At 32.6% G+C, this 27386-nt stretch overlaps 1 protein-coding gene across 10 annotated transcripts; it reads right to left on the bottom strand.

The window, feature by feature from the left end:
- Positions 1–589: 589 nt before the first annotated feature.
- On the bottom strand, positions 590–26322 carry LOC106054231 (pleckstrin homology domain-containing family D member 1-like). 10 transcript variants are annotated; one of them, XM_056023194.1, is made up of 15 exons: positions 26254–26322; positions 24703–25026; positions 22284–22377; positions 20048–20137; positions 17020–17096; positions 16000–16091; positions 14888–14940; positions 14257–14351; positions 14010–14103; positions 12462–12643; positions 11623–11755; positions 10994–11144; positions 10726–10863; positions 7238–7255; positions 590–4883 (listed from the first exon to the last, which is right to left on the bottom strand). In XM_056023194.1, the coding sequence occupies exons 2-15, from the start codon at positions 24825–24827 to the stop codon at positions 4750–4752; spliced, it is 1476 nt and encodes a 491-aa protein (XP_055879169.1). In that variant the 5' UTR covers positions 24828–25026; positions 26254–26322; the 3' UTR covers positions 590–4749. The 10 variants fall into 10 exon arrangements, with proteins under 10 accessions (XP_055879169.1, XP_055879172.1, XP_055879173.1 ...); XM_056023197.1 differs by having other exon boundaries at positions 26248–26287; XM_056023198.1 differs by having other exon boundaries at positions 26260–26277.
- Between the last annotated feature and the right edge of the window lie 1064 nt (positions 26323–27386).

The raw sequence follows: 27386 nt of genomic DNA, 5'->3' as shown, positions 1-27386 counted from the left end.
TACCCACCCAGACTAGGCCAGTTCACACTCAAGACATTACCTAACTAACCATTTGGCATGCACATAGACAAAATGGTATGCTAGATAACAACTTGACTGCCTGCGTATTTTGAATGGTTGAAAAATGGCACAATGCAATGAAAATATTATTTTATTAGAATTGTCAGGAACTGGGCATAATTTTTTTCAATAAGGATGAAAATTCTAGTTAAGCAGAACTTTTGGCTTCAGAGAAACTGTATTCCACTGAATTTCTCTTACCTATTAAAATCAATTTAATGCATATATTTACTTTGTATTGGACACAAATCCTGAGTCACTTCTTCAATTTTAGAAGTACATTTTTTCTTTTGAATAATGTCAGATTGTTAATATTGTTTCACGTCCACCAAGACTAGCGTGACCTAAAAAAAAATCATTTCGGGGAATAAAATTTTAAAATATTTTTTCTCTTCTGCTGCAGCTTTGATTCTTCTAAACTAAACAATTAAAACAAATTAGTATCAAATAATCATTGCATTTGTTTTTTTGTTTATTTTTATTAAGAACTAGTCGAGACGAACACCTACAAAAAATGCAAAACTAGATATTAAGATTGTGCACATAATTTTATTGCAATCAGGTTTAAATATAAAAATACAGATCCATTGGAAAAAAAAATGATTAAAAAAAACAAACTGTACATCATTTATAGAAGAGTTTCTCCATATCAAGACACTATGAGATTTACAATTTGAAGAGAGTCTGAAATGTTTATATTGCTATAGGTCAAAACACAAACATCTTTGTTGTTATAAAAGAAACCATTGCTGCCCAAAATTAAGTAATAACATTTCTCATTCAAAGATGAATCAGTGTTGAAACTTGAATGAACATGTATTTTGTTTTTCAAATGCTGATTGATAAAACTTTGATCCTAACCTTGAAACTCATGGTACATGTAGAACATTACAAAGCAAAACTATTTTCAAAAGAAAAAAAAAGATTTGTTTTGTTGAATGATGTACCACAGAAAATATGATCATGGTCAAGGTTGCAGAAGTCACATACATTAAGATATTGTTTTTAAGTATAACTTGTGAGGCATTCAATCATGAGTTCAACAATTTGATATTAAGGCTACATTGTAAGGTAAGTAATATCTGTGGAAGTGATTTCTATCAAAAGTATTTCATTTTAATAGAACATTTTGTAGACAGAGGTATCTGTACTAGTTCCTATATTTCAAGAAATCAGTTGACATCTTTATATCTTATCATATGAAATACAAAAATTACTTTACATGTTCATATACCTTGATAACCAATTCATAACCAATTTTACATGTGAATATGTGTATATCTATTATGCAATACACTGAGAGACGAAATCAGAGATTACTCACATTTTAAATTAATGTCAAGCTTATTTTGTAAACTACTCAAATTTACTCCAAATTTTATTTATTTTTTTTGTATATCATTGAGATGTAGGATAAACTATTTGAATAAATGTACCCAAAAACTATCACATATATATTGCTTGCAATTTTTGTAATACATACAAACTAAAAACAAATGGAAAAGTGTGTATTTGCCATGAATAATAAAATATAACTTCAATATATTTGTATTGCCAAGTAAACATTGAATAATTCTTGATTCTGTTGTAATAAAGTGAACAAATGAGCGTTTCATGTATTTGTATGAAGTAAAACTAAAACATTGTCCGCACATGAACATATCAAATGAGGGGGGTGGGGGTGATGAAAGAACACATGAACAAAATACATAAATATAATCACAACATGATGGGGTGTTCTAGCGTCACTACACGTCTTGAATATTGAGAACAATTTTTATTTTGTACATTAGAAGGCAACAGATTTTTTTGTCCCTGATCTCTTGGCAACATTTTCCTGTCATTGAAAACAAACGTTTTAGAAAGTGAAAATGTTTTGTAAAATGTTTTACATGTTTCGGATGTTCCTTCAGAGTTGAAGATAGTTTACTTCCTAGTCCAAACCTCCCGCAGGACGACGGGGGATGGGGGGGGGGGGGCAGGGTTTGAACCCTCGACCGTCGATAAATCCGAACGTCAGTCCAGCGCCCAAGCCGCACGACCAGGCAGCCAGTGAAGGTTTGGGAGTCTGTAGTTTAAAAACCAAATAAGTGGAAAGTGGAAGTGGCTCTCAAGAGCCTGTCCCCAAAAGATTAAAAGAAGCACGTGGGAAAACTGAAACCTCTATGTACACATCTCCTCCGTCTAGGCAAGAAAATGACTTTCACAAAGTCTCTACATCAATGAAGTACAAAGTTCAATCTCTTTTTTTTTTTGGGGGGAAAAAAAAGGAGGGAGGGTTGGATTTAGAGGCTAGACCTGGAACCATCTTGAATAAGCATAATATACAATTTTAACAAATCTGGTTCAAAGTAATTTTTCTGAACAGGCTTTAAAAAAAACAACAAGGGAAGTCTGTGACATCCCCTAACACTGTATACAGAAACAAAATAAAAGCCAAAGTTTAACTTGAAATAAGTCATGGGATATGCTTTCTTACACCATCAGTTCAACTGGATGCCTGTTACAGTACGACTAATAGTATGAATAGTTAACAAAAAAAAAAAAAAAAGAGATTTTTAAAAAGTTTAACTTGGAAAACATTTCAGTGGTAACAAATTAATGAGGATTCTGTTTGGTCAGCACAATGACTATACATTTTACAATGACTATACATTTTAACTGTCACCAGCTGTGGAAGATACCTGTTTGAAGCTGTGTCATCTCAAAAACTTTCATTCAAGTTAATTCCTACAATCTAGAGTGAAAAACCTTGGTGCAATTATCAGGATTTGAACCTGTAACATTCAAATCAGCAACCAAGTGCTCAAACTCCTTACCACTTAAAGTTGACACTGAATATATGGTAAATTCGATACAAGCTTCTTTTTGTTGCATATTGATATATGAATATTTGTTAATTCAATTTCACTTAAATAAAATTTAAAAAAATAACATAACTTCTACACAATGAAATTGTTATGAAACATAACTTCTGTTCAATGACATTGCTATGGATAGAATGGGTTGTGTTTGGATAAAAGATGTATTGACTAATGAAAAAGTTTAAAAATTTAGGACTTGCTGGAAAAAAAAATGAAAATCGAAGATTGCAACAGATAAAAAGTCTGCCATATTGTAATCTGCATTTTTGTTAAACTGATATTAATGATTTTTCTTTCATTGACTAAAGAAAGAGAAAGCCGATTTCATTTCTTCATTATAATAAACCGTGTTAATGAATAAAAGAGAAACTGTTTAAAAAAAAAAGAAAGATGGATGCCTAGTCAATCATAAATCAAAAACTGTTATCAAAATATAATGTGGAACTATCTTTAAAAAAAAACAACAAATGCTGTAGTATGAGCTCTAGACAACATTGAGTCTACTTGGTCAAACAACCAAATTGAGAAGTACATGTTATTGAACAATTATTTAAAAAGCATGGAATACAACCTAATTGTAACTGACCTCTGGAGTCCACTGCAGCGAGTGCTAAGCAATGAAACTTTTGCATACAATGAAACAATGTTTATGCCCAATATTTAAAAAAGTATGCTGAATAATTAACGATCAAAAATTGCTTTATTATACTGTGGTCCCCTGCTATAATGTAAACATTTGAAATTAAAATGAATTTACACTTTACAAAATGAGGACTACAAAATAAATGTTCAACAAATTCAACGACCAGAAGGGGGGAATAACTTACAGCCTAAATGGTAATTTATAAGGCAAATTTGGCAACGTATTGGAACATTACCCATTTTGTTCCGAGGCATGAAATGAAAACAGGAAGTCAACTTTGTCTGGTGTGGCCCAGTGTATTTGAATGATGAGAATGTAATTTTGACGCAAACCAAAAGATTAGAAGCACATGGTTCGTGTTTGCTTTACATGTTTTGAATGTTTCATCAGATCTGAAGATTATTACATCCTAGCCCAAACCTCCCACAGGACGAGCAGGCAGGGTTTGAACCCAGGACCATCAGTCCAAAGCAAATACCACGTGACCAGCAGCCATCCAATAATATCTTTTAATAATCAGAACTACAGCTAAAAAAAAAGGTCAACATTTGTGCATTTGACCTCATTTAATCTGGTAGCAGTGCTTTTTTTTTGTGACGGTACGCATCGGTACGGCGTACCGGCACCCTTTTTTCAACGTGGGGAAAAAATTATTACTTATCTTGTATTTTGACGTTTATTATTAATTTATTAGTAGTTCAAAGTTAGGTAATCCATCACTGAGTACCAGCACCTATTTTTTCTTTACAAACAAAGCACTGTCTGGTTGTATTATCTCAACAAAATATCTTTATAAATATATAAGGGATGTCAATTCTTAAACAGTTTTTATGGAATTAATGAATTTATCTCAAATCTGGCATGTTCACAAAGACAGATGAATGGAAATACAATAAAACAACTTCAACCTTCATTGATCTCATTCAAAGGAGAATTAGTGGGGAATCAAGGGAGAGTACTTTGTCCCGCCTCTTCTATTATGCCGTCATTTTGCTACTGCTCCCTCGAGTATATCGCTGTATCAACTCATGAAAGTAGAATTCATTGTTAGTGACAAAACAGTTCCAAACAAAAATCCCAGTCTCGCTTCAATATCTTCAGAAAAAGTCGCTGTTACATAGAACTAACATAACACTGTAAGAAAGGTACGGTCAGTCAAAAGTGGAAATGGACACTTTCTCTTCAGAAAGAGTTTTCAGTAATGGGTGCTAGAGCAGTCAGCTGTTCTTTAGTCGCGCGATCCATGGAGGTCACTGCTCTTCTCAGGGTGGTTTTCGGTCGCAGGGAACTGAGATCACATGACATAGTGTAGTTATCTGGAAAAAATTAAAACACATAGCAATTAGAAGTATGCCCATCATTATGACCTTGTGTAACATATTGCACAGTCATGCAAAAGTATCTATACTTTAACTACAAGTTCTTTAGTTCATTGAATGATGGGTTTCATAAGACGAAAGCATTTTATAAAACATGAACATTTGTCATGCATTGAAGTTATCATGTGATTTACATATATAATAGAAAACATTTAACAAAATATTAATGGGTATTCCTTATATGCAGAGGCCTACATTGTATTATATAGAACTCTATAATGCAATGCAGTTTTACCAACATTGAGCACAAGTAATATATATAGAAAAATATATATAATATAAAAAGTAAAAAAAAAACAAAAAAAACTGGGATTAGTTCAAAAAAGATCCAGATTAAGCAAGCTCTTGTGTATAACAAAACAAATTTGTAAACATTGAATGCGAGTATTGTAATATTTTAATCATAGATTGTAATCTTATGCAAAAGAAACCAATCTTAGTTAACAAAGAGCTTTTATAATCTGTTGTTCTTTTTTTTAATTAGAACTCTTCAGCCACTGTATAATGTGAGTTAAAAAAGAAAATGTTTCTAGAAAATTGACTAAAACAATATTAAAAAATGAAAACAACAATCAAATAAATTTGAAAAGCGTAAATATTACAAACATAGATAGATACACAGGTGATATTGGCTATTTGAAGAAATGTTGTGAACTGACTACAGTGGTAATTGTATCAATACAATGATATATACAACTAAACTGTGGTCAAAGCTGTGTAGATTAAAGACCACAATAATCTTCTTAAAAAGAATGTAGAGTAACTCTAGAAGATCAATGAAATGTTCATATGAATTAGAACTAGAACTTTTGTACAAGTATTCTATTGTTACTAGCCCTAAGACTTTTGGTACAGTGTTCTATTATTATCTTTCCCTACAAATTTGGTGTTCTATTTTATAGTTATATAGTTTATCTATTATCCTTCATGTTTAGTCTCATTTTTTTTTTACAAAATTTTGATCAATAAATTATTAGATTATTTTTGCTATTTTCTAAAACCAGATATATTGTTATGTATATGTTTGCTATAAGCTGTTTAAAAGAAGAATTCAAAGTGTTTCAGCATGTAGGTATATGAGTGTTAAAACCTCAAGCATGTAAAACTAGTTGGAATTATGAATACGAAAGACTAGATTAACAGATAGATGGGAATTGGAAGAAATAATAATCTTTCTTGGCTCTTGTAATTTCCTTTGAATAACCAAATAGTCTGCTATATAGAGTAGAGAAAAGTTGTAAAATAATGTGACAGAAGTGTCTGAAGGGTCTCCATTTATCTTGTTTCCCTAAACACAAGTATTAGGACTTATTCAGGCCTAAAACTTCTTAAAAAACGCTTACCTTTTTAATTCTGTTCTGTTTTGAAAAAAATGTTTGGAAATTTATGTGCATAAATTAGGCAAATTAGCTTGGCTTATTTGAATAAATGTTAATACTTCAGATGGATTCTATAATATTGTATTAGTTCATTCCTTTCTCTTCAATAATATATATATATATAGTTTTGTCTACGTAAAGAAATTAGTTTATTTGTTAGGAATTTTATTGTAAGAGAAGTGCTAAGTCTGGAAATAGTGCTCCGTCTTTTTGGCACAAGACATGCTGAAAGTCTCGTCTTAAGAGGGTTAATACTATTGAAATCTATGAGGTCCTACTTTGTACTTTACTCCTAGCTAGTTTGTACTTTACTCCTAGTTTGTACTTTACTCCAACTTTGTACTTTAATCCTACTTTGTACTTTAATCCTACTTTGTACTTTAATCCTACTTTGTACTTTAATCCTACTTAATAGGTAAAAAGCAGAGCCACATTCTAGAGCAATGTAAAAGTAGGACTTTTTTCTTGCATCCTCTTCTCTAAATTACAGCCAAAAAAAAAATCCCCCGTGTTTACTTTCTAGCTCATCAAGTTTTTAGCATGGACCAAAATCAGTAAAAATAAAAACTTCTTATAAAGCTCACAATCTATTTGATTCGTTTTTTGGCTGTATTCTGCATTAAGCTTTTTAATCATACAAGTGAAAGAACTATTAAGGTAAAAAGAACTATTAAGGAGTCTAGATCTGCTACGTTTTGTTCTGCATATCAAGCACTACTAAACATGAACAAGCCTTTAGACTTCTACAATATTTCAAACAAAAAACTACTTTGAAAGTTTAAGGTATCTAAACTACTAGTCAAATGTCAAGTCTAATACTAGGTTTTTAAAAGCAAAATTATGTAAATAGTCATTCTATAGTAAATTATTATATAAAGATAAAAAAATACATTATTTAAATATTGTTTTTACCTCTATCAGAATTCACACCTTGAATAAATAAACACCAATGTGTTAGACTATCTATGACATTGTCAAAATTATTGATGCAAGAATTTAATTAGATTTGTTTATCATATGAAACGAAACTAAATAATTCGCGTCAAGAAAGGGTTATTACAATCCTATAGAAAATAGTTTCTGAGTGACAAATAGCGGGACACAATTATGAAAAACCAAACAGGTTTCTAATCAGAGATAGCTATGTAGATGTATTTTCATTTAAAGTTAAACCATGATACATGTCAGAGCTTATAGAGCAAACTCAATAGATATATGAAACCCATTTCCCACTGTTTAACTGAAACTCAATATTCACTTTGACATAACTGATTTATACTAAAAGTACAGCCTAACAGATGGGGTGGTCAAGGCTCATCTGCCAGTCTCAAGGTTGCATATTCAAATCCTTGCTGGGGGAGTTATAATAGTGAGTCACAATTTTTATTTGTGACTTGAAGTCTTTGTCCTTGTGTAAATTCAATTACTAGGATCAGTTCTTACAAGTGTCTTCCCTGGTGTTTTAAGTACATGGAACAGATTGCTTGGATAAGCCAGAAAAACCAGTGACACAGTTTAACTCTAGTTAACATGCATGACTAGATTAACACATGAATACATCAGGACATAATTATCTTCTCCATGGAAAATAGTAACTTGAACCCCACACGGAAAATAAAAGAACCACGATCTTTGACTTAAAACATTTTTAGGTCAAACTTATCAGGCCGAATGAAATCATTTTCTTTGATCCCTGCTGTGGAAGTTACAACAATGTGTTACAATGTCTCGGAATAAAAACCTCAATGTTTCAAGAATACTGATAAAAATATTGCATGGTGGGACTGACGTGAAAGAGCACATGTAATGGCATAAATTTCGTGTTACAGGAAATGCACATACTGCGTATGGCACAACAAATGAGAGAAAGTAAACAGAACAAGGTTTTGAAGGTAGTAAAATTGAATGAAAATTATACCACAACCACAAGATGTTAAAACATTTGACGTTGATTACAACAGATCTGTCAAGTTTGGACATTGTACAGGAGGCTGCATGCACATGCATTGTATATCTTTGCCCAAATGAACACAAAAAAATATTGCTATGTAATTATAAAGTAATAATGACCAGCTACTCCAGGAAATGAAAGATAAATGAAACATTCACTAATGTTATTAACAAGATAAAAAAATCTCTCCATCAAGACTGTAAAAAAAAACTAAACCCAGAAGATAGTAAAAAGTTGAGAAGTTCAATGCTCTTATTTAGGGCAAAGATATTTACAAAGAAGCTTATGTAGAGTACTGTCCCTTACTCAGAAGGAAGTTTATTTTACAGACACTAAATTGTTACTTTTATAAGCTTCAATGTAACGAAACAATTATTTCAATTTGACCAGCATACACAGTACAACTGTTTTTCCAGTTTTAAATCATCATCAAATATGGATCTAAAGCATAGAATAATTTATTTATAAATGTGGATGTTTTTTTCTTATTTAATTAAATGTTGAAATGCTGGTCAGGCTGAAATAACATGACCTACACTGGCCTATACATCTGTGATACTGGAATACCTGTTGAGTTCGAACACTTGAAATACTGAAATACAGACAGGGCAATAAGAAGCCTTGTTATACAAGTGGCCAACCAAAGAAAGGATGTTTCCTTCCAAGCATTTGGTGTATATAATGAAAATAGTTCTAAAAAATACTTTTGGGGATTTTAAGAAAAAAAAAAGTATTTCAACCTAATACTAACAACTGATATGTTTTTTTTGTCCTGATAACTTAGTACAATTGTTTCATTTTATCATTATATTATATGTTTCTCTTATAAATAGTGTACCTTGTTTTTTTTTTTTAAATATTTTTTATTTTCTCTGTTAGATTAATTAATGTTGATTAGACAGGTCTACAAGTTAAATCTATAGTATAACTATAATCATTGAACACAGCAATAGTAATAAAGCTGAAACACAAGTTTCCTTAGTTCAGATCTACAGAAACTTTTGATATTTGATTCAGAACAAAAAATGATGTTACTTTTTGAAAAACTGTTAAATGATGTAAAAAAAAAAGTCAAACCTCAAACAATTTTAAAATACAAACAGCAAAAAACAAACAGTATCTATTGGTGAGTACAAAAAAATTGATTTTATAATGAAATGGTTGAGCAAATATGTTAGCCAACATATTGAGAAAAGAATGATTCTCACCCCTGACTACCTAGAGACCGGAAAAGTGATCAGCTTCAGAACTGATGCTTAGTAATGATAACATGGAGCCTAAGGAGCCACAGACACCAGACTCATTAATTCAAGGCATCAGAATACAACTTTTTAAAATACTGTACTTCTGTTTCATGTACATACAAAAGTATGCTCTATCATTACAAAACAATTGAAACAAATGTTACAATACATGGATTAAAACATGCTAATTTTGAAACAGATGCTGGTAAAAAAAAAAAAACATCCACACAGCTATTTTTATACAAAGAAATTTCAATTGAATCAATACCCATAGTTAGTAAAAGGGAAACATGCTGCCCAAGCCCGAATGGGGAAGTAACTGTCTTCGTTACAATGTAGTCAACATAAATACACATAACCATTCCACCAAACAGATATGTATATACAGCTAGGGGAGAGCACCAGTGCATTGATTAGTAACAACTTCAGATCTATACATCTCCGAATGCAATACACTTAAGGGAGGCAATCAGTGACATTTACAGCATGTAGTGGACTGTAATTACTCATTAATTATAAAAAAAATGTATTAATAAATATTTTTAATTGGGGGTAGCTGGGTTTTCAGCCAGTCTCTCTTCTATACACTTTCTGTAGCAACAAAACAGAAAAAATACAGAAAGTTTTATTAAAGAAGCAAGATTGACAGCTGTGATGTTTCTATTACGTCAGAATTTGTTGTTGATGTTTGTGAAAACGACAGATCAGAATGTGACCAAAGATGAAGTGTCAATTAATTCATTCTTATATTTACTAAGATAAAGTCTCAATTTATTCATTCATATGTTTACTAAGATAAAGTCTCACTTTATTCATTCTTATGTTTACTAAGATAAAGTCTCAATTTATTCATCCTTATGTTTACTAAGATAAAGTCTCAATTTATTCAAGTCATTTACCAAAATAAAGTCTCAATTTATTCATCCATACGTTTACTAAGATAAAGTCTCAATTTATTCATGTCAAAGTTTACTAACATTATTAATTCATAGGTTTATGAAGATAAAGTCTCTTAATTCATTGCCACGTCTAATCTACATTAATTTTATTTCTCTATAGTAACAGAAACTCGGCAATGAGACAAATCATTCTATAAGCAGTTCTAGAAAACAGTATTGTCTGGATGTTGAAGTGATCTAAGTTGCTGTAAGCAACTCAACTCATGACATTCAACTTTTTGAATTAAATTATTTTGAGGCACTTACTTGAAGATCTCTTTCTATTTTCATACCGCACAGTTTTGGCTCGTCTAGCTAATGTTTTCCTAGCCATCAGACCATTTCGGAGTATTAATGGATTTTCTGATGATATTTTGGCTTCTTGAGCTAAGTCCTCAAAAAAATCTGGTTGGAAGTCAATGATTACAAGTTACAACTTCGAATGTTAAAAGAGCAAAGAATGACTAAATGAAACAGACAATCCTAAAATAAACTTGCCAGAAAGGCAAAATGTAATTTTAAAAACATGATATACGTTTCAGTTTCTTGACATTAATAGTCATCTCTTCCTTGGCTTCAGATTCTATCCTATGCGACTGGGAGATTACAGCTTTGTCTAGACACTGAAGTGAATGTTCGGCTTCTTTAAGCTTCTGCTCGGCAGCTATTCTTGCTCTGACTTCTTCCTGGCAACACAAATATTTAAAGAATGACATTTTTTATAGTATAAATGGCTTTTCAATTAATTTTTTAAAAATTCAAATTTATCCTTTAGAACAAAAGGTTACAATTTGAAACCAATATATTCTATTACTTTAGACACAAAAACTTTAAAACTAAGTGTCTTCCTTATAATTTTTTTGTTGGCACACAATTTTTATATCAACAAACCTAGACCTAGATTTTTCTTTTGTCTGCTAACATCAAATTTTAGTAAGATACTTTGAATTTCTTTATCTTATCTTCTTATCTTATATAATACAGACGTTACTTCAAAAAAAGAAGATGATTACGTCCTACGCGTCATGCATTTAGTCATGCATATTAACCAATGACTTAAATTCTTTCTCATGAAGCTCTTGGTTTTAAATAACTAAAAGCATATTTATTTTTATTCAGATAATGAAATAAATCATTAAAACTATACTGATAAGGAAGACAAACTTTTAATTCTTTTTCTGTGATGGCTTTCTGAGACACCAGATCCTGGATCGTGGATTCTAATTCTTGAGCATGCTCTGCTATGGCTTCTTTCTCTTCTTCCAGTTGGTCAAGCCTCTCTTGGTTATCTTTTAACCTGAAGAGTTACATGTACAATATCTATGTAAGATACTTAGGTAAAACATGTGAGAGGGAGGTGATCCTAAAGCAAGCAGACGCTAAAGATACATTGCAAAGTGGACTAATAGTCTTTTGATCAATTTTTAAACACATTAACAAAATGCTGAGCACATTGGAATATTATCTTAATTTCTCTTTCTGCAATGTACACTGTCGATCAAACAGCAATATTTGGATTTTAAATGTGTCAGATGTGTAAACAAGAATTGTTTGGCAAACTAATGAGTGGGCCTCCCTTTTAATTTGCATCTTTTAAGAAAGTTTCATTTGTCTTTCATTGTGATTGCTGGATTCCTTAAAAGCAAAGCCGAGAGGTCATAGAAAAATATGCATAGAAAAATACACAAGTTCTTTTAATAGTCTCTTTTTGTCTGGAACAAAAAAAAAATAATTAATAAAACAAGTTTCTATGCATATTTCACAAGAGCTGGTTAGAGTGGATTAAAAAAACAACAATATGCTACCCATGACCTAATGACTGCTCCATACGTGGCATTATGCTTTGATGTTGTGTTGTTTAATACATAACAAAGTTGTATGGTATCTGAGACATTTAGAATCCTAACAAAATTATGATCAGCAAAAACAAAACAAAAACAAAACCAAATAGCAATATCGAACAAAAGGTTTCAAAAGCGTATACCATCAGTACTGGTACTCACATCATTTCAGCTGAGACCTTCTCTTCCTCCACCATTTTCGTTTGGTTCTCAATGTCCTGAAGTTGTTTCTGAAGCAGTTCTGATCTCTGCGATAAACTTTGTTTTTCTTTGCTTAGATTGGACTGCTCAGCCATGCTCAGCTCTAACTCTTCAATGATTCTTTGCTTATCTTTATTCAGGTTCTTACAGAGTTAAAAAAATATATATATCATATCAATTATATCTTCTTCATCACAATGTGTTCTAAATTGATTTAAAAATCTTGTGATTATTGGCTAATAACTGAAAGAAACAATATCTATCATGTGATAATTCACTAAAAAAAGAGACAATATCTATCATGTGATTATTGGGTAACTGAACAAATCAACATGTATCTTAATGAATATCTGAAAAGATTTTTGTTAGGTTGAAAATTTACTATGTTACAGTCTAAACTGTTTTTACTATCAGTATCACAAGTTATACAGAGTTATCCTTAATGAGACCAAGTTAATCTTCAATGTCAAGAGTTAACTTAAATTATACTATTAGTTGAAATACTTTTCCCATAGTATATGACTGTAATAGTGGTCAAGTGGTGTCTTCACGTCACACAGCAGCTCAGTGAAGATACTATTAACTATTTTGTTCACCAATTAACATTATTATTATAGCTTTTATATAGCACTACTTTCATGCTTATAGCATGCTCAGAGCGCTTTGGTCCAATCTCATTTGTGGACCAGTGGGGGGGGGGGGGGGGTATCTAGGAGTTGGTTTTCCGTGCTGCCTTTCGGCGCTCAGTAAACACAACTCTGCCCGAGTTGTGTGTTGAACCTCGAGCCCCCTTCATAGGTAGCCAAGACAAGCCAAGTTCAAGCGCACTTAGCCTCTCGACCACGCTTCCCACCAACATTTCAAGGATTATGTAAGTTTACAACAGATTTAAAATCCCAGGATTCAACCCTGGGCCCCTCCGTTCAGAGGCCAAGACATTACAGCTCAGCCTCAGCCCCTCCGCCTAACAACATATTATTTATTTAAACATAATGAGAAGATGCTCTGACAAATCAACACTGTAATAGTCCAGCCAAACAGTCTGTAATGAATGCTTACCCTACAGGTCATGGAGGTCAGGTCATAGAGATACAGGTCATAGAGATCAGGTCACAGAGATCAGGTCATAGAGATCAGGTCATGGAGATCAGGTCATAGAGATCAGGTTAAAGAGATCAGGTCATAGAGGTCAGGTCATAGAGATCAGGTCAGAGATCAGGTCACAGAGATCAGGTCATAGAGATCAGGTCACAGAGATCAGGTCATAGAGATCAGGTCACAGAGATCAGGTCATAGAGATCAGGTCACAGAGATCAGGTCATAGAGATCAGGTCATAGAGATCAGGTCATAGAGATCAGGTAGTATGTCCACCTGTACGTCTGATATCAATACTGTTACAATGAAATGACATGAAATAAAAATTTCCAGTCATGAAAGGAAATGACCAATGTTTAAGATTTCATTTTTATTTCTCTCAGAGCTGGTACAATGAAATGTTTTCCCATTACCTCCAACTGCTGCCTCTGTTGGTCTAAAGACTGCGATAACAAAACTCTGTCTTTCTCATACTCTCTGGCCAACTGGTTTGTTTCATCGAGCTCTCTAGTTTTTTTTTTTTTGGTAGGAAAGGAAACAAAATAGTGAAGAGAGTTATCTGTTTGAACACAAACTTACCATTGTACAAGCATTTAGTCCATTTTAACTACAATCAGAAAATTAATTAAAAAAGGATCCTAATTAATATAATTAACTTACTGTTTTATTCGTTCGTACTCTTCTTTTATTTCTTTTGTGAAAGATTCCAATTTGACTTTTTCTTTTTCCAGTTCCTGATTAACTTTTTCTAATTCCTAAATAGTTTGAAAATTTGAAAAAAAAAATTATTTATAAAATTATAAAATGAATAATACAAAAGTATTTATTAAGCTGCTCAACAATAGAAATGTATTTCACCTTTTTTTGACATTTTTTTTATATACATATATTACAAAAATGTATACATTTCACACATATATTCTTATATCTATCTATTTATATATTTTCTTTTACAGTCAAAATATCTTATTTATAATGGTACAGAAGAATTAAAGTTTGAACCTTAAGAAAAGGAAAATACTTTTCTTGATAGATATTTTTAGAAGAGAAAGAACTATATTTTTTTTTAACTATAAGATATCAGGACTCCCTTTAATTATTTTTTTTTAATTTCATTTTAAAACAGTTTCTTTTCTTCTGTTTTATTAACACATTGGCAGACACTATTTTTTTTGGTGGAAGTTGAAAGAAGGGGAGATAAAAATGACTAGAACAGATGTGTCAAGCTTTAGTCAATACAAATGTTGAAACAGGCACAAAGGGAGAGAATAAAAGGCCACACAACTTTTACCTCTGTTTTGATTTTTTCTTCTGTCAGAGCCAGGACTTCTGACTGAAGGCGATCTATGGAACGAATAGATCATTTAAGAATTGTTTATTTTTGTGAATCAATATTTTCAAAAAGACTACATTTTATTTGAAAATAAAACAAAGACTGGAGAGTTTTGATGGCAAAGCCAGCTTGGAATATTTTTATATTTTTTTATCTGTCATGGAAAACTTCCTCACTGCTCTAGTTGCATGTTATACAGGTCAGGGGAAATATCTGATTCTATTTTTATCTCAGTATTACATTTCTCAATATTTTTTTTGAGGGGGGGGGGGGGGGGGAGAGACCAATGAATTCTAACCATACATCAATTCCCCAAAGAATAGCAGTGGGGACAGGGAGTTATTTTTTTTTTTACAAGAGCTTAATGGACCTCATTCGTAAACAAACAACATTTAGCCACATGATTCTATATCTCTTCTATACAAATTATGTAATCCATTGTGGCTGTCACGTGATACATATTTTTCATTGTTTTATCAATATTATGATGTGGCTAAATGTGTTTATTTACGATTGACGAATGAGGTCCATTGGAGAAATGGGGGCTAGGCGACCAAATGGTAAAGTGCTTGGCTTTCAATATGAGGGGTTTCAAGTTTAATCCCACACGACGATTGGAATTTTGAAATCTTTAGAACACAGCTGAATCCACCCAACTACAATGGGTACCTGACCTACACTGGGGAAATAAAGACAGTTGATCATTGTACTGGCCACATGAAACCCTCATTAACTGTCAGCCATAGACATTTTAAAATCAACTTCCCCCGTAGATTGCAAGGTCTGAAAGGGGAAACCTTAACCAACCTTAAAATGGAATAAATGGCTAAGCCCACAGGAGTTATATCAGTTTCATAATCCACGCAACTGATTAACCCTTATAAATTAATAACGCCGTAATCATCTTATCTTATATATTACAGACATTACGTCATATGCATTTCATGTGTTAATCTAGTCATAACGTTAATGATTTAAACTGCTAAGTCATTGGTTTTCCTGGCTGATTCAGGCAACCCCATGTCATTCTCTAATGGTACTAGGAAAGAAGGAGCACATGTACATCTTACCAATGTAGTTCTGTTTTTCTATTGCCATTTGTAGACCTTGGTCTTCTAACCTCCTGATCATTTCATCTCCCAGTTGAGTATTCTTCCATGTCCTTGCATTGAAAACAAAAAAAAATCATAGAGGGACCAAAAAAATCCAAAACAAGACAAAATAATGTTTAATCACTTCCTTGTCTATTAACTATTTCCTAAAGCATGGATTAAAAAAAAAGAGCTATTATTCTAAGCCTGAAGTCTATTGTTATTCTAATGTTACAGTACTGTTTATAACACTAAAAGTTACGGTATTGTCTATCACACTAAAAGTTATGGCACTGTCTATAACACTAAAAGTTATGGTATTGTCTATAACACTAAAAGTTATGGTATTGTTTATAACACTAAAAGTTATGGTATTGTCTATAACACTAAAAGTTATGGCACTGTCTATAACACTAAAAGTTATGGTATTGTCTATAACACTAAAAGTTATGGCACTGTCTATAACACTAAAAGTTATGGTACTGTCTATAACACTAAAAGTTATGGCACTGTCTATAACACTAAAAGTTATGGCACTGTCTGTAACACTAAAAGTTATGGTACTGTCTATAACTCTAAAAGTTATGGTACTGTCGATAACAATAAAAGTTATGGCACTGTCTATAACACTAAAAGTTATGGTACTGTCTATAACACTAAAAGTTATGGTACTGTCTATAGCACTAAAAGTTATGGTACCGTCTATAACACTAAAAGTTATGGTACTGTCTATAACACTAAAAGTTATGGTACTGTCTATAACACTAAAAGTTATGGTATTGTCTATAACACTAAAAGTTATGGTACTGTCTATAACACTTAAAGTTATGTTGTATTGTCTATAGCACTAAGTCAGAGTCAGTCTTTCAACATAAAAAGGGAAGGGAGCCAGAATTCAGTTCCTCCTCAACAATCTCACTCATTCATTACCCTTATCATTGTCAAGAGGCCAGGAGATACATTCAGTCTGTAGGACAAAGGTTTGAATTCATGACTTACACACGCCTGGATCTCTCCAAGATTTCTAGCCACCTGTCTCTCTCATACTCACTCTCCGCTGACAAGATTAGCCTCCCCTAGGAAGAAAAATATAAAAACATGAGAGGAAGGTCAATGACCCAGTATAATTTATCAAAAGTTCATCAATTAATATTTACAACAGATTTCACTAACAGGTTTAACTCAAAGTAATTAGACTTTCAATCCCTTACATTTCTCATGACTACAATACTAAGCCACACACACACACACAAATGTTATTTATCAATAATAAGTAGAATAAGCTAGAACTAAAAGGATTAATTATTTCACCAGTATGTTTCAATGTCTGTATATGTATCTGTTTAAGAAAAAAACAACAACACTATTTTTGATGGTAACATCTGGTTTTATTACTATACTCAATCCCATGGGTGAGGGTTGTCGGCGTGTCTTGCTTTGGATATACTCAATCCCATGGGTGAGGGTTGTAGGCGTGTCTTGGTTTGGATATACTCAATCCCATGGGTGAGGGTTGTAGGCGTGTCTTGCTTTGTTTAGTGCATGTAGTGACGTAACTATTTTTACTTTGAAGATGATATAATTAATTCAAACATTTATACACTGATTTTACATACGTTTCTAATACACACTCTTGTTTTTAGTTGTAAGAAATTATAAAATATGAACCATTTAGGAAGCAAATTGAAACAAAACAAATCATGAATATAATTTTGTAATTTAGAAAAGAATTTAATACCCTAATGCCCTTATTTCATCCACTGTGAACAGATTTGTGTGTGTGTGTGTGCATGTTTTAATTATAATTCACGATGTTTCCTTTTGTTGTTAATTGTTGTCTTTAATATAATACTTTATAAGAGCAAGTTGGAACTACTGGAACAACTCTTTAGTTTGTCAACATCCTGCATTATCCCCTCCTTAAAGTCAAGGCCATCCAAAGCTGGATGAAATCTTATTGTTATTAAAAAGTCAGTTGATCTTTTAGATTTTTTATAAGGATTTTTATAAGTGTTACATGTTTTAGATCTGAGAAAGGTTGGAGCATTTAAGTTACTCGACTTGAGGTGGCTGAATTGTAAAGGGGTGCCAGGTTCAAATTCTGGTGAAGACTCTGATTTTTAATTTCGGGGATCTTTAGGGCACCTCAGAGTTCACCCAGCTCTAATACCTGACATTAGTTGGGGAAAAGTAAAGGCGGTTTGTCTTTGTGTTGGACATATAACACTCTTGTTGACTGGGTGCCACAGAAACAGATGACCTTTACATTCATCTGCCCCATTGATCGTCTGAAAGAAGCAACTTTACTACTAGACCTTGAACTTGACACATTATTTGTTTTTTATTTGTTTTTTATTTGTTTTTTGTTTGTTTTTTGTTTGTTTTTTATTTGTTTTTTATTTGTTTTTTATTTGTTTTTTGTTGTTTTTTATTTGTTTTTTATTTGTTTTTTATTTGTTTTTCATTTGTTTTTTATTCAGTATACAATGTAAATACAAATGTGAAGCTAAGTGCTAAACCAATGAATGATGCATGCATATTACATAGATACAGAGGCAGCACTAGAGACCACATGCTTAACGAGAGAAAATGGTGAATTAAATATAGTGAAATAAGGGACAGCCTAGCAGCAACACAGTGCCAAGGAAACGAACCACTAGACCATCTGATCCCCAATACATCTGTAATATGTAAGCACCATACAAAGTTGTACATGTTTTGAGATTCGGGATCTGTGTGGTTCCCCCCCCCCCCCCCCATTTCCTTGATTTAATCCTGTGAACTCCCAGGGGGAATAGGGCCACAACCACACCTCTCCACCAAACTCGGTTCTGAGCAGATTTTTAATCTGCTCCCATGTCATTTCAGAATCCTCAGCTTCAATGATGACTGACCTCTTCCAGGTTTGCTTGGTTCTACCTTCTTTCCTCTTTCTTGGCGGATTCATAGCAATACTTTTTTTCCCCCTTGACTAGAAAAAGAAAGCAATCTAACAGCTGAGACAAATCTAATCTAATCTACATTAAGCAGAGGGCTGCAGACATCCCTCTTAGCTGGTAGCCATTTACAACTTTTCATTCACCTAGCTCATTGAAAACAATCTTCAGAACAAGTGTCAAACTACTAGATATATAAAATTAGCCTTTGTAAGAACTTTCAAAGGAGTCAACAATTACATTTCCTTCCTGCCACTTAGACCAACTATTACTATCTGTGTGCTTGGCCAGATTTTTCCTTAAGTGTCAACTGATCTAATTCACATAATGCCTAAAACAAATGTAAAAAAAAAAAAAAAAAAGGTATTTTTGGTAGCTGTACATTCCATGACTTGTGGGATGAGAATGAGGTTGTGTATGTGTGTGAGTGTGGGGAGAAGCCTAGGGGAGGACTGCATACAATCCTAGTAAAACAATGTGTGTGTGTGTATGCAGTGGTCTTGGGGAGGAGCAGTTAGACTTAAGTACAGTCAGTGTTGCTAAAACAAACACAGCATGGATTAGCTCCCCTCCTCTTCCCATCAAACCGACTTGCCAAACAAGACAGAAAACAAAGTCACACACACACACAAGAGACAGACAGGTGGACAACAGGACAACTTTTGATCATAATATAGTAAATGGACATGACTAACAACATATTTTATAATCGCTAAAATAGTAAAGATGATTTTATTTATAAGAAAAAAAGTATTTCCGTAAAATAAAGATAATTTTGTAATTAATAACAGATTTTTTCAAATTTGTAATCATCCTAAAAAAAAAAGAAAATGTTAATGTGTGTTAATTATATTTTAAAGTTGCTGCCGAATAATGATAATTAACAGAGTTAGTGAGAAATGGAGGCAACGACTTCACTTTTTGAATATTTTTTTATACCTCCACCTTTGTAGTTGAAAATGAACACATTCCTCATTTCCTATGAACTCAAAGAGGGGGCACTGTGTCTGAGTGGTTAACAATCTTGGCAATTATTCCAATAAATGAATTCTCAAAAAAAAAACATTTTGTGAAAAAAAAAATGTTATTACCCCGATCTCTGGACTTTCTATCTGTATACAGAAAGGCTGCTGAGGTTCCCTGCATATTTTGAAATGACATTCTCCTAATGGCATGACGCCCTGTAGAACAATGAAAATATACAGATTTTTTTTATTACTAATTTAACAACAACAGGACAGAAAAAACGAAATTTGCATGTTCATACCCTATATTGTTAAATACCTAGTTTAAAGACGACATAGAAATTTGGTTAGAGGTTAGGATAGACTTCTAAGTTCAGTTATTGCTAGACTTTCAAAGGGTTATCATCATTGTTAGTGACGGACTCGACTGTGGCCCATCCTGTATTAAAGATTGTTTATATTGTTCATCTGGATTTCACTTGGTTATTGAGCCCTTGAGCCTGTTGATACCTGTTCATTCTTGTAACCTGATGTTCATGTCTCGAGCTTGCTGTTGTAATACATTTTACAAGGTACGCACGCATCTAGTATTATCAAGATAGTTAGAAATACTTCAAGTACATCTTATTACACATGCATCCGTTACAATATCAACATTATAGTTGCAAAGGGGAAAAAAAAGGGGCAGGGGATGGGGGTTCACTGTCAAACTTGTTTTGGAATCTTTTTTGTTTTTTTACTAAAAATAAAAAGTGTAACTTAAAGCAGTCCGTAAAACAATTCAAAGTAACATTTGTGTTTGTAATCACCAGCAATCTTGTTTTCTTTCTTTCAAGTATGAACATTTCTTGTCCAAATATAACAATGTAATTTTTAATTACTCTATTTATTTTTTTCTACAGTACCACATTAGCAATTAGAGTTGAATTCAAACCAGAATTACACCATTTGAGACTTAAGTCACAATGGAGGCTGATAAAAAATTATCTTTTCTTATGGGACATGGTTTTCGCTTATCTTTCAAAATGTCCCAGAGGTGATGATAGTTAAATGCTACTCAGCTTAAGGATAAAATCCAATGCCGCTGCACCGTCATGCATATCTGAAGTATTTTTCCTTTGTTTACTTTTTCTGCACTTATTAAAACATGGCTCAAAGGAAGTCTCTGTACGACACATCATAGCTTCTAGTGCCTTGCCCTTGCTAGCTGTTTCTTGTGGCTTTTTTTGTTGTTTCCAATTAGTGGGTAAGTTTACTTATATTTCTACTTAATCTTTATGTAGTTGTACTACATCAGCTCGCCGTTATAGCTTCTGTGGTGATTAAAGAGATTGCATAATTATCTTGTCTTAGAGACTTAGCTCAGGACTCAGTTTCTGGACTCAGGCTGTGTTGAGCTGTAGTTGGTCTTGGGCAGTGTGGGCCCTTACAAGTTGTGGCAAAAGTGCAACTACAAGTTATGTTTTAAACTATCTGATTAAAGTACAGCATAATATTGTACTATACCATTTACCATATGCCTTTGCTATTTGATCCTTACTCTTCAATGTACATGTCCTAACATTAAACATTCATCTAGTCATCAAGTTAATGCTTGTTGTTTCATAATATAAGTCGTATTGGCGTTACTTGTCTGACCTAAGTGATGGACTGTCTGGGAGCCCAGGCAAATTGAGCCAAGACCTCTGACATGCACATCAAAACAAAACAGATTTACAACTAATGTTGCGCTCACAACTAACATTTACACTGTTACATTTTTTAAAATCTAAATAACAAAGATGACTGGTCTCAGGCTCTCTGAAATCTCTGAATATATTTCTGAATCTATTGCTATGTGATCACATTCATAAAAGCATTTGTCCAGCTACATAATTGAACTGAACGAAATGTGAATAAATAAAAGATGAGACTTAGAGAACTACTTTATAAGATAAGATAAGATAATTTTATTGGATAATTTTATTGGTCCAAACAAATGAAAATTCAGTATGACTACAATTGCCCACATCAGCATTACTACCGTGACAATAATAATATAGATGCACACATGAACACCATTCACATATTGCATGTAGGTAACATTTGCATGCAAACATGTCATAATCAAACTCATACCCCAATGGTCTGCACAATAACTACATTTTTATTCCTTCCACCTTTTGGGAAGGCTGATCCCATGGGATGGTTTGTTGAATCCCATCTCAAACAAATATTTCAAAATAACATTTATTCAATAGATTTAGCATGATTTATATTGATTTGGACAAACTGTGGTTGCTAAACAGCTACCTTTTTCCATTTCATACAGTATTAAGGAAACAAACAAAGTGACTTTAAAAAATTCCACCATGTGACCTACCTTGGGATGTATGTTAAAAAATTCTCGACGCTCATAATCCTTTTTCTCATTTGCATCGTAATACATGAGGAATCCATCTTTAACCAGAAAAAATCTGTTCAAGAAAGAAATATATATAATAATAATGATAATAATAAGGAAATATAAAGTTATTACTGTATTTAAGATGAGAAATGTAATTGTTGACACTTGCAAAATAATCTATTGTTTCATTACTCTCGTTTAACCAGTCAAACTTTTTTTTATTTTTCAATTTAAAAAAAGAATGATTTTATTAATGCCAACTTCAAACCATTTGTAAAAAACTTTACTGCTTATTCTATGCATCATTAAAGCAATAAAAATGTACTTATTATTCTTGAATATATTACTCTATTTCACTCTCTTTATTTTGCTACATTCCATTTTGAGCTTGCTGTGGGTGGAGTAATATCGATAACAAAGAGAAATGATCAAGATAAAAATGTAGTTTCAGGATACAAGGGAATAGAGTAACAAGGGATACATACTAAGGGCCTTATCAATTACAGGACATGAAGGAAAGAGATTTTTAAGACATCCAGGGCTAACACTAGATTATGAGATTAGGTCTATATGTTCCTACACTTGGAAAATGAACAAAATGTATACAGATTGTAACTTCACCCTGCACACATTCAAACCTTTAAGGACAATAAAAACTATGATCACATTTACAGAAAACAAAGTTACAAATATATTTTTTGTTTTTAATGTAATACTTTATAAGAGCATGTAACTACTGAGAGACAATACAATGAAAAACAAAAAATAGACAAGAAAGAATAATGACTACTGAAATAGTCTCACAAATGACTTTATAATGTAGAAGCAGATAAGTTGAAGATTTCATTTAAAGTATAAATAAAAGATTTTATAGTACAAAAAATGTTTTTCTCATTTTCTTTTTAAAAAAATGGAAAGGTTTTGATCTAGTAGATCTAACTGCTGAGATCAATCCAAGTGGCAATAAAAACAATCCTAAAATAAACTTTTGAATAATCTCATAAAGAAGAATTTTATGTCTGCTTTTTAACCCTCAGGCTCCTAACAATGATAAGTAAGGGAAGCAACAAAAAAGTCTCAACAGAATTTTCTTATTTTTAATCACTTCTTTCTTTTCAAGTCATAAGTTCTTCAAGTCATAAGTTCTTTCAAGTCATAAATTCTTCAAGTAATAAGTTCTTCAAGTCACAAGCTCTTCAAGTCATAAGTTCTGCAAGTTCTTGAACAGTTTGTGCCAAAGAGACAAGCATTAGTTGGAAATTCCCAAAGACCTTTGACTCCTTCCCCCCTCCCCCATTTCAAGGATGACTTTAGTGGTGTGCCCCTCCATATCAGAAATAAACAAAGGATCATTAGATTACAAAATAAGATGCAGTCAGTCTAATTCTACACAACCCACAGAGCTCTCTAAAAAAAAATAGTTTTATTACATTGATATTTTTAGGCAGGGGTTGTCTCAAGGAATACTCTCCAGAGCCATCACAGGACAACACTAACAGTTTTTTTTTCAACACAACCTAACAGAAACATGTGCTCACAATAATGTAGGCCTCAAGAAAAGGGCAGCCAAGAAAATTAAGAGAACTCAGTAGAGACATGTTCACTTCCGCAAACCTAGCTAAAAAAACGAGAAATTCAATTTGTCAACTACATATCAAAGAGAAGATTAGGCCTCTAGTACAACGCAGGCAAGAATGGAAAATCCCATTACAAGAAAAGCAAGAATATTTAGATAAAAAGTAATTAGATTAAGAGTTCTCAACATTGGGACGCTGCCGTGCAGGATGAGAAATGTAAATGTCATCTTGTTAATTTTTGTTACAAAAATCTAAATAATCTGCTCCGCTACCTTTGAAACTCAAAAATACAAATTTAAACTAGTCTGTTGTTACTGAAGACAGTTTGAACATTGCATTGTAGAAATTAGAATGAGAGTTGGTTTAGAGCTAAACTTAAAATGCAGTTGTTTGAAATGATTCATTCAAAAAGAAACTAAAGCAAAAGACAATCTGAGTAAAATAATCTATATATTATATTATGAAAAATGGTTCTAGCATATAATATCTCAATTTTCATCTATAGATATTTATAAAAATTTTCTAGTTGTATTTAAGTAAAAATTAAAATTTCATATGGGAAGGGCAATTTTGTTTCTCTTTAATGTAGCCTAGATATTTAATATGAAAACATATTGGGTTACAATTTACCTGCCATGCTAAAAGTTAATATTCTTTTATTTAATTATGTTTTTGCTGAATGCATTATCATAGAAATAGCTTTAAGGAATACTTGGACTTCAACATAGGTTCCACTTTACATTTCTCGAGCGGGACTTTCACCAAAGAATGATAATATTTTAAAGCCTATCTAAAACATATTTTAGCAATGTTCTTACCTTTTTGACCATTTACTAGACTGATGAGCAAAAGGTTTCTTTAATAAAACTCCATGAATTTGTATTCTGGTTGCCCAATCTCTTGAAGATGCACGACGGCTAAGTTCAGGCATATTATTGTTCATTGCTTAATTAATACTGCTGCCGTTTTAAAACTAGTTTTCTAACTATTGAATATCGATGTGGCTGAGAACAGTCAGATTACAAAGAATATATAAATATCTTATGAATAGTTGCTGTCCACATTATTTCACAATCACAAGCCATTGGAATAATGTTGTTTGTAAACGTCTCACAAATACATAAAACTTATGGTCCGACAAACTGAAAAAAGTTTTTAAAACTTAACATTAAACAAAACACAATTTCACAACCTCAAATCATTGGAATAATGTCCTTTGTAATTATTTCACTAATACATAAAGTTATGGTCCTACAAAATGAAAACAGATGTTTAACTTAATGTAAACTAACCCCCTGCCCCACCCCAAAAAAGAAAAAAGTAATGTCTTTATTAAATCAAAGCTAAACAAAAGAAGAAAATGTTTTTCTGTTAGGAGCCACAAGAAATCTAACTGCAAACATTCACTGAGCCTAAACTAACACTGATGTCAAGCTGTGGCAGAGTGTGTCAAAGCTTAAGACTTTAAAAGATTTTTTCATTTACAGAATTCACAGTAGAAGAATAGATCTGAAGATTAGTTTATTTGAGCACACTAAACTTGTTTAAAATAACAACCACAAAAAAAGACTAACAAGGATTGTCCTAGATATTATATCTAGATTTAAATATATATTCAATTGCTGTCATTTATCGTTAGTCACATCTAAATCTAGATTTCTAGAGATTGAGATCTATTTTGTGTTTTGTTTCGGATTCATAGCCCAAACCTACAGTCAAAGAGTCTAGACTCTAGATCTAGAAAATATTCATAAATTAAATACAATTATTTATTATTATTATAGATATCTACTAATACTTGATCTGTGGACTAATTTTACTAATCTAGATCTTAGTCAAGTATAATTATTATAATTGTAACCACTGAGCCACTGGTGACTGTGGCCAACAATTGGCCTAGGCCTAGCTAGATCTAGTAACTAGTCTAGTAGTAGTAGTGGTTTAGGTCTGCAGCAATTCACATTCCCCTATCAGGATTCAGGTTTATCAATCAAACTATCTCTACTTTCTACACTAGACTCTAGATCAATGTTTTTGTTGGTGAAACTTTGGCTTCGCCACGTTCAGGAGTCCTTCGATCTGAAGTTCAAGTAACAAGTTATTTACACTTACACTACAGTGACTTACACTAGATTAGTTACACTTCAAGTACAGTGTCACTCGACACTCGTCTACAGATTTACACACTTCTTACACTACTTACACCAATAATAATAGTAAATAATTATTATATTATATAGAATCTATAATATATCTAAATAGATCCAATCATCTAGACTACTATTAGTATATCTAAACATTGGAGAGCCTTAAATGACAATTAACTTCTGGGTAAAAAAAAAACAAAAAACAAATCACAACACCACAACCACAACAATTGTTTTCAAGATTCTATAGGTGATAGGAGACGATGAATAAGGAAGTTAGGGTAACCACCCTTTGGTGAAGGGGAATGAGTGGTAAGTGGGCGTGTCTTCGTATCAGAAATGAAAATGGAACATAAAAATGCAAAATATTAATAATAATAACTCTAGATCTAGACATTCTACTTGATAATAAAACATTTTACATATCAAGTTCTGATATCAGATTATTTGTTTATATGCGAACATTTTATTTTTTCTCATGTTATTTGATTTAGTGGTGTTTTTTTTTAAAGTTATTAGACTAGATTATTTAGATCTAGATCAAAATATGTTGTTTTTTTTTTCTTAACGTTGTTTTTCTGTTTCGAAGATTAAGAAAGAATGGCGAAGATTAATTGTATAAGTTTATAATATCTAGATCTACACACTACTAGATCTATAGTACAAGGGGGGGGGGGAAGGCCTTTAATTGATATAAAAATTAAATTCATAAGCCTACAATTAAAAAGTCTGGTGCAGAGAAATTGCTTTTTATTATGATAAGAAATCAATTTAGATTAACACATCAAGAATTATAGATAGGCCTATGCATACATTGTATGCCTCCTTCAATCGTAGAAGGACCATATGGTTCACCTCGCAGAACACTTGTTCATGTGACTTTGATACCCTATTCTTGAGAGACATTCCCATTCCACATATAACGCAGGTCAAGGTGGCATTCGCTTTAGTTGTAGTTGTTTGACACGCTTTTCTTCCAGAGCTGAGGCTTATTTCGCTGTCCATAGCTTTCTTGGCCATCATCTATCTCCACATAGTGCGGTCTAGGGCTGACGTCTTCCCAGTAAACGTAAAGTTCCCCTTTCAGACCTTGTGGTCTATAGGGCAGATGATGTAAAGGCCATCTGTTTCTGTGGCCTGCGGGTGTCACGTGGCCAGCACAACGACCAACCCAACGAATGTCAGGTAACCATTAGAGCTGGGTGGACTCAGAGGCATCCGAAGATGCCGAAATTAAAAATCCCAGGATTCGAACCCCAGACCCCGGTTCGGAAGCCAAGCCCTTTACCTCTCAGCCACCTCACCTACTCGTATTCCCAGTAGTTAGCATCGACAGCATCAATGTCCACTGCTTT

The sequence above is a fragment of the Biomphalaria glabrata genome, chromosome 3, assembly GCF_947242115.1.
Source record: "Biomphalaria glabrata chromosome 3, xgBioGlab47.1, whole genome shotgun sequence".
NCBI lineage: Eukaryota > Metazoa > Mollusca > Gastropoda > Planorbidae > Biomphalaria > Biomphalaria glabrata.
This window is presented reverse-complemented; position numbering and strand designations above follow the sequence as displayed.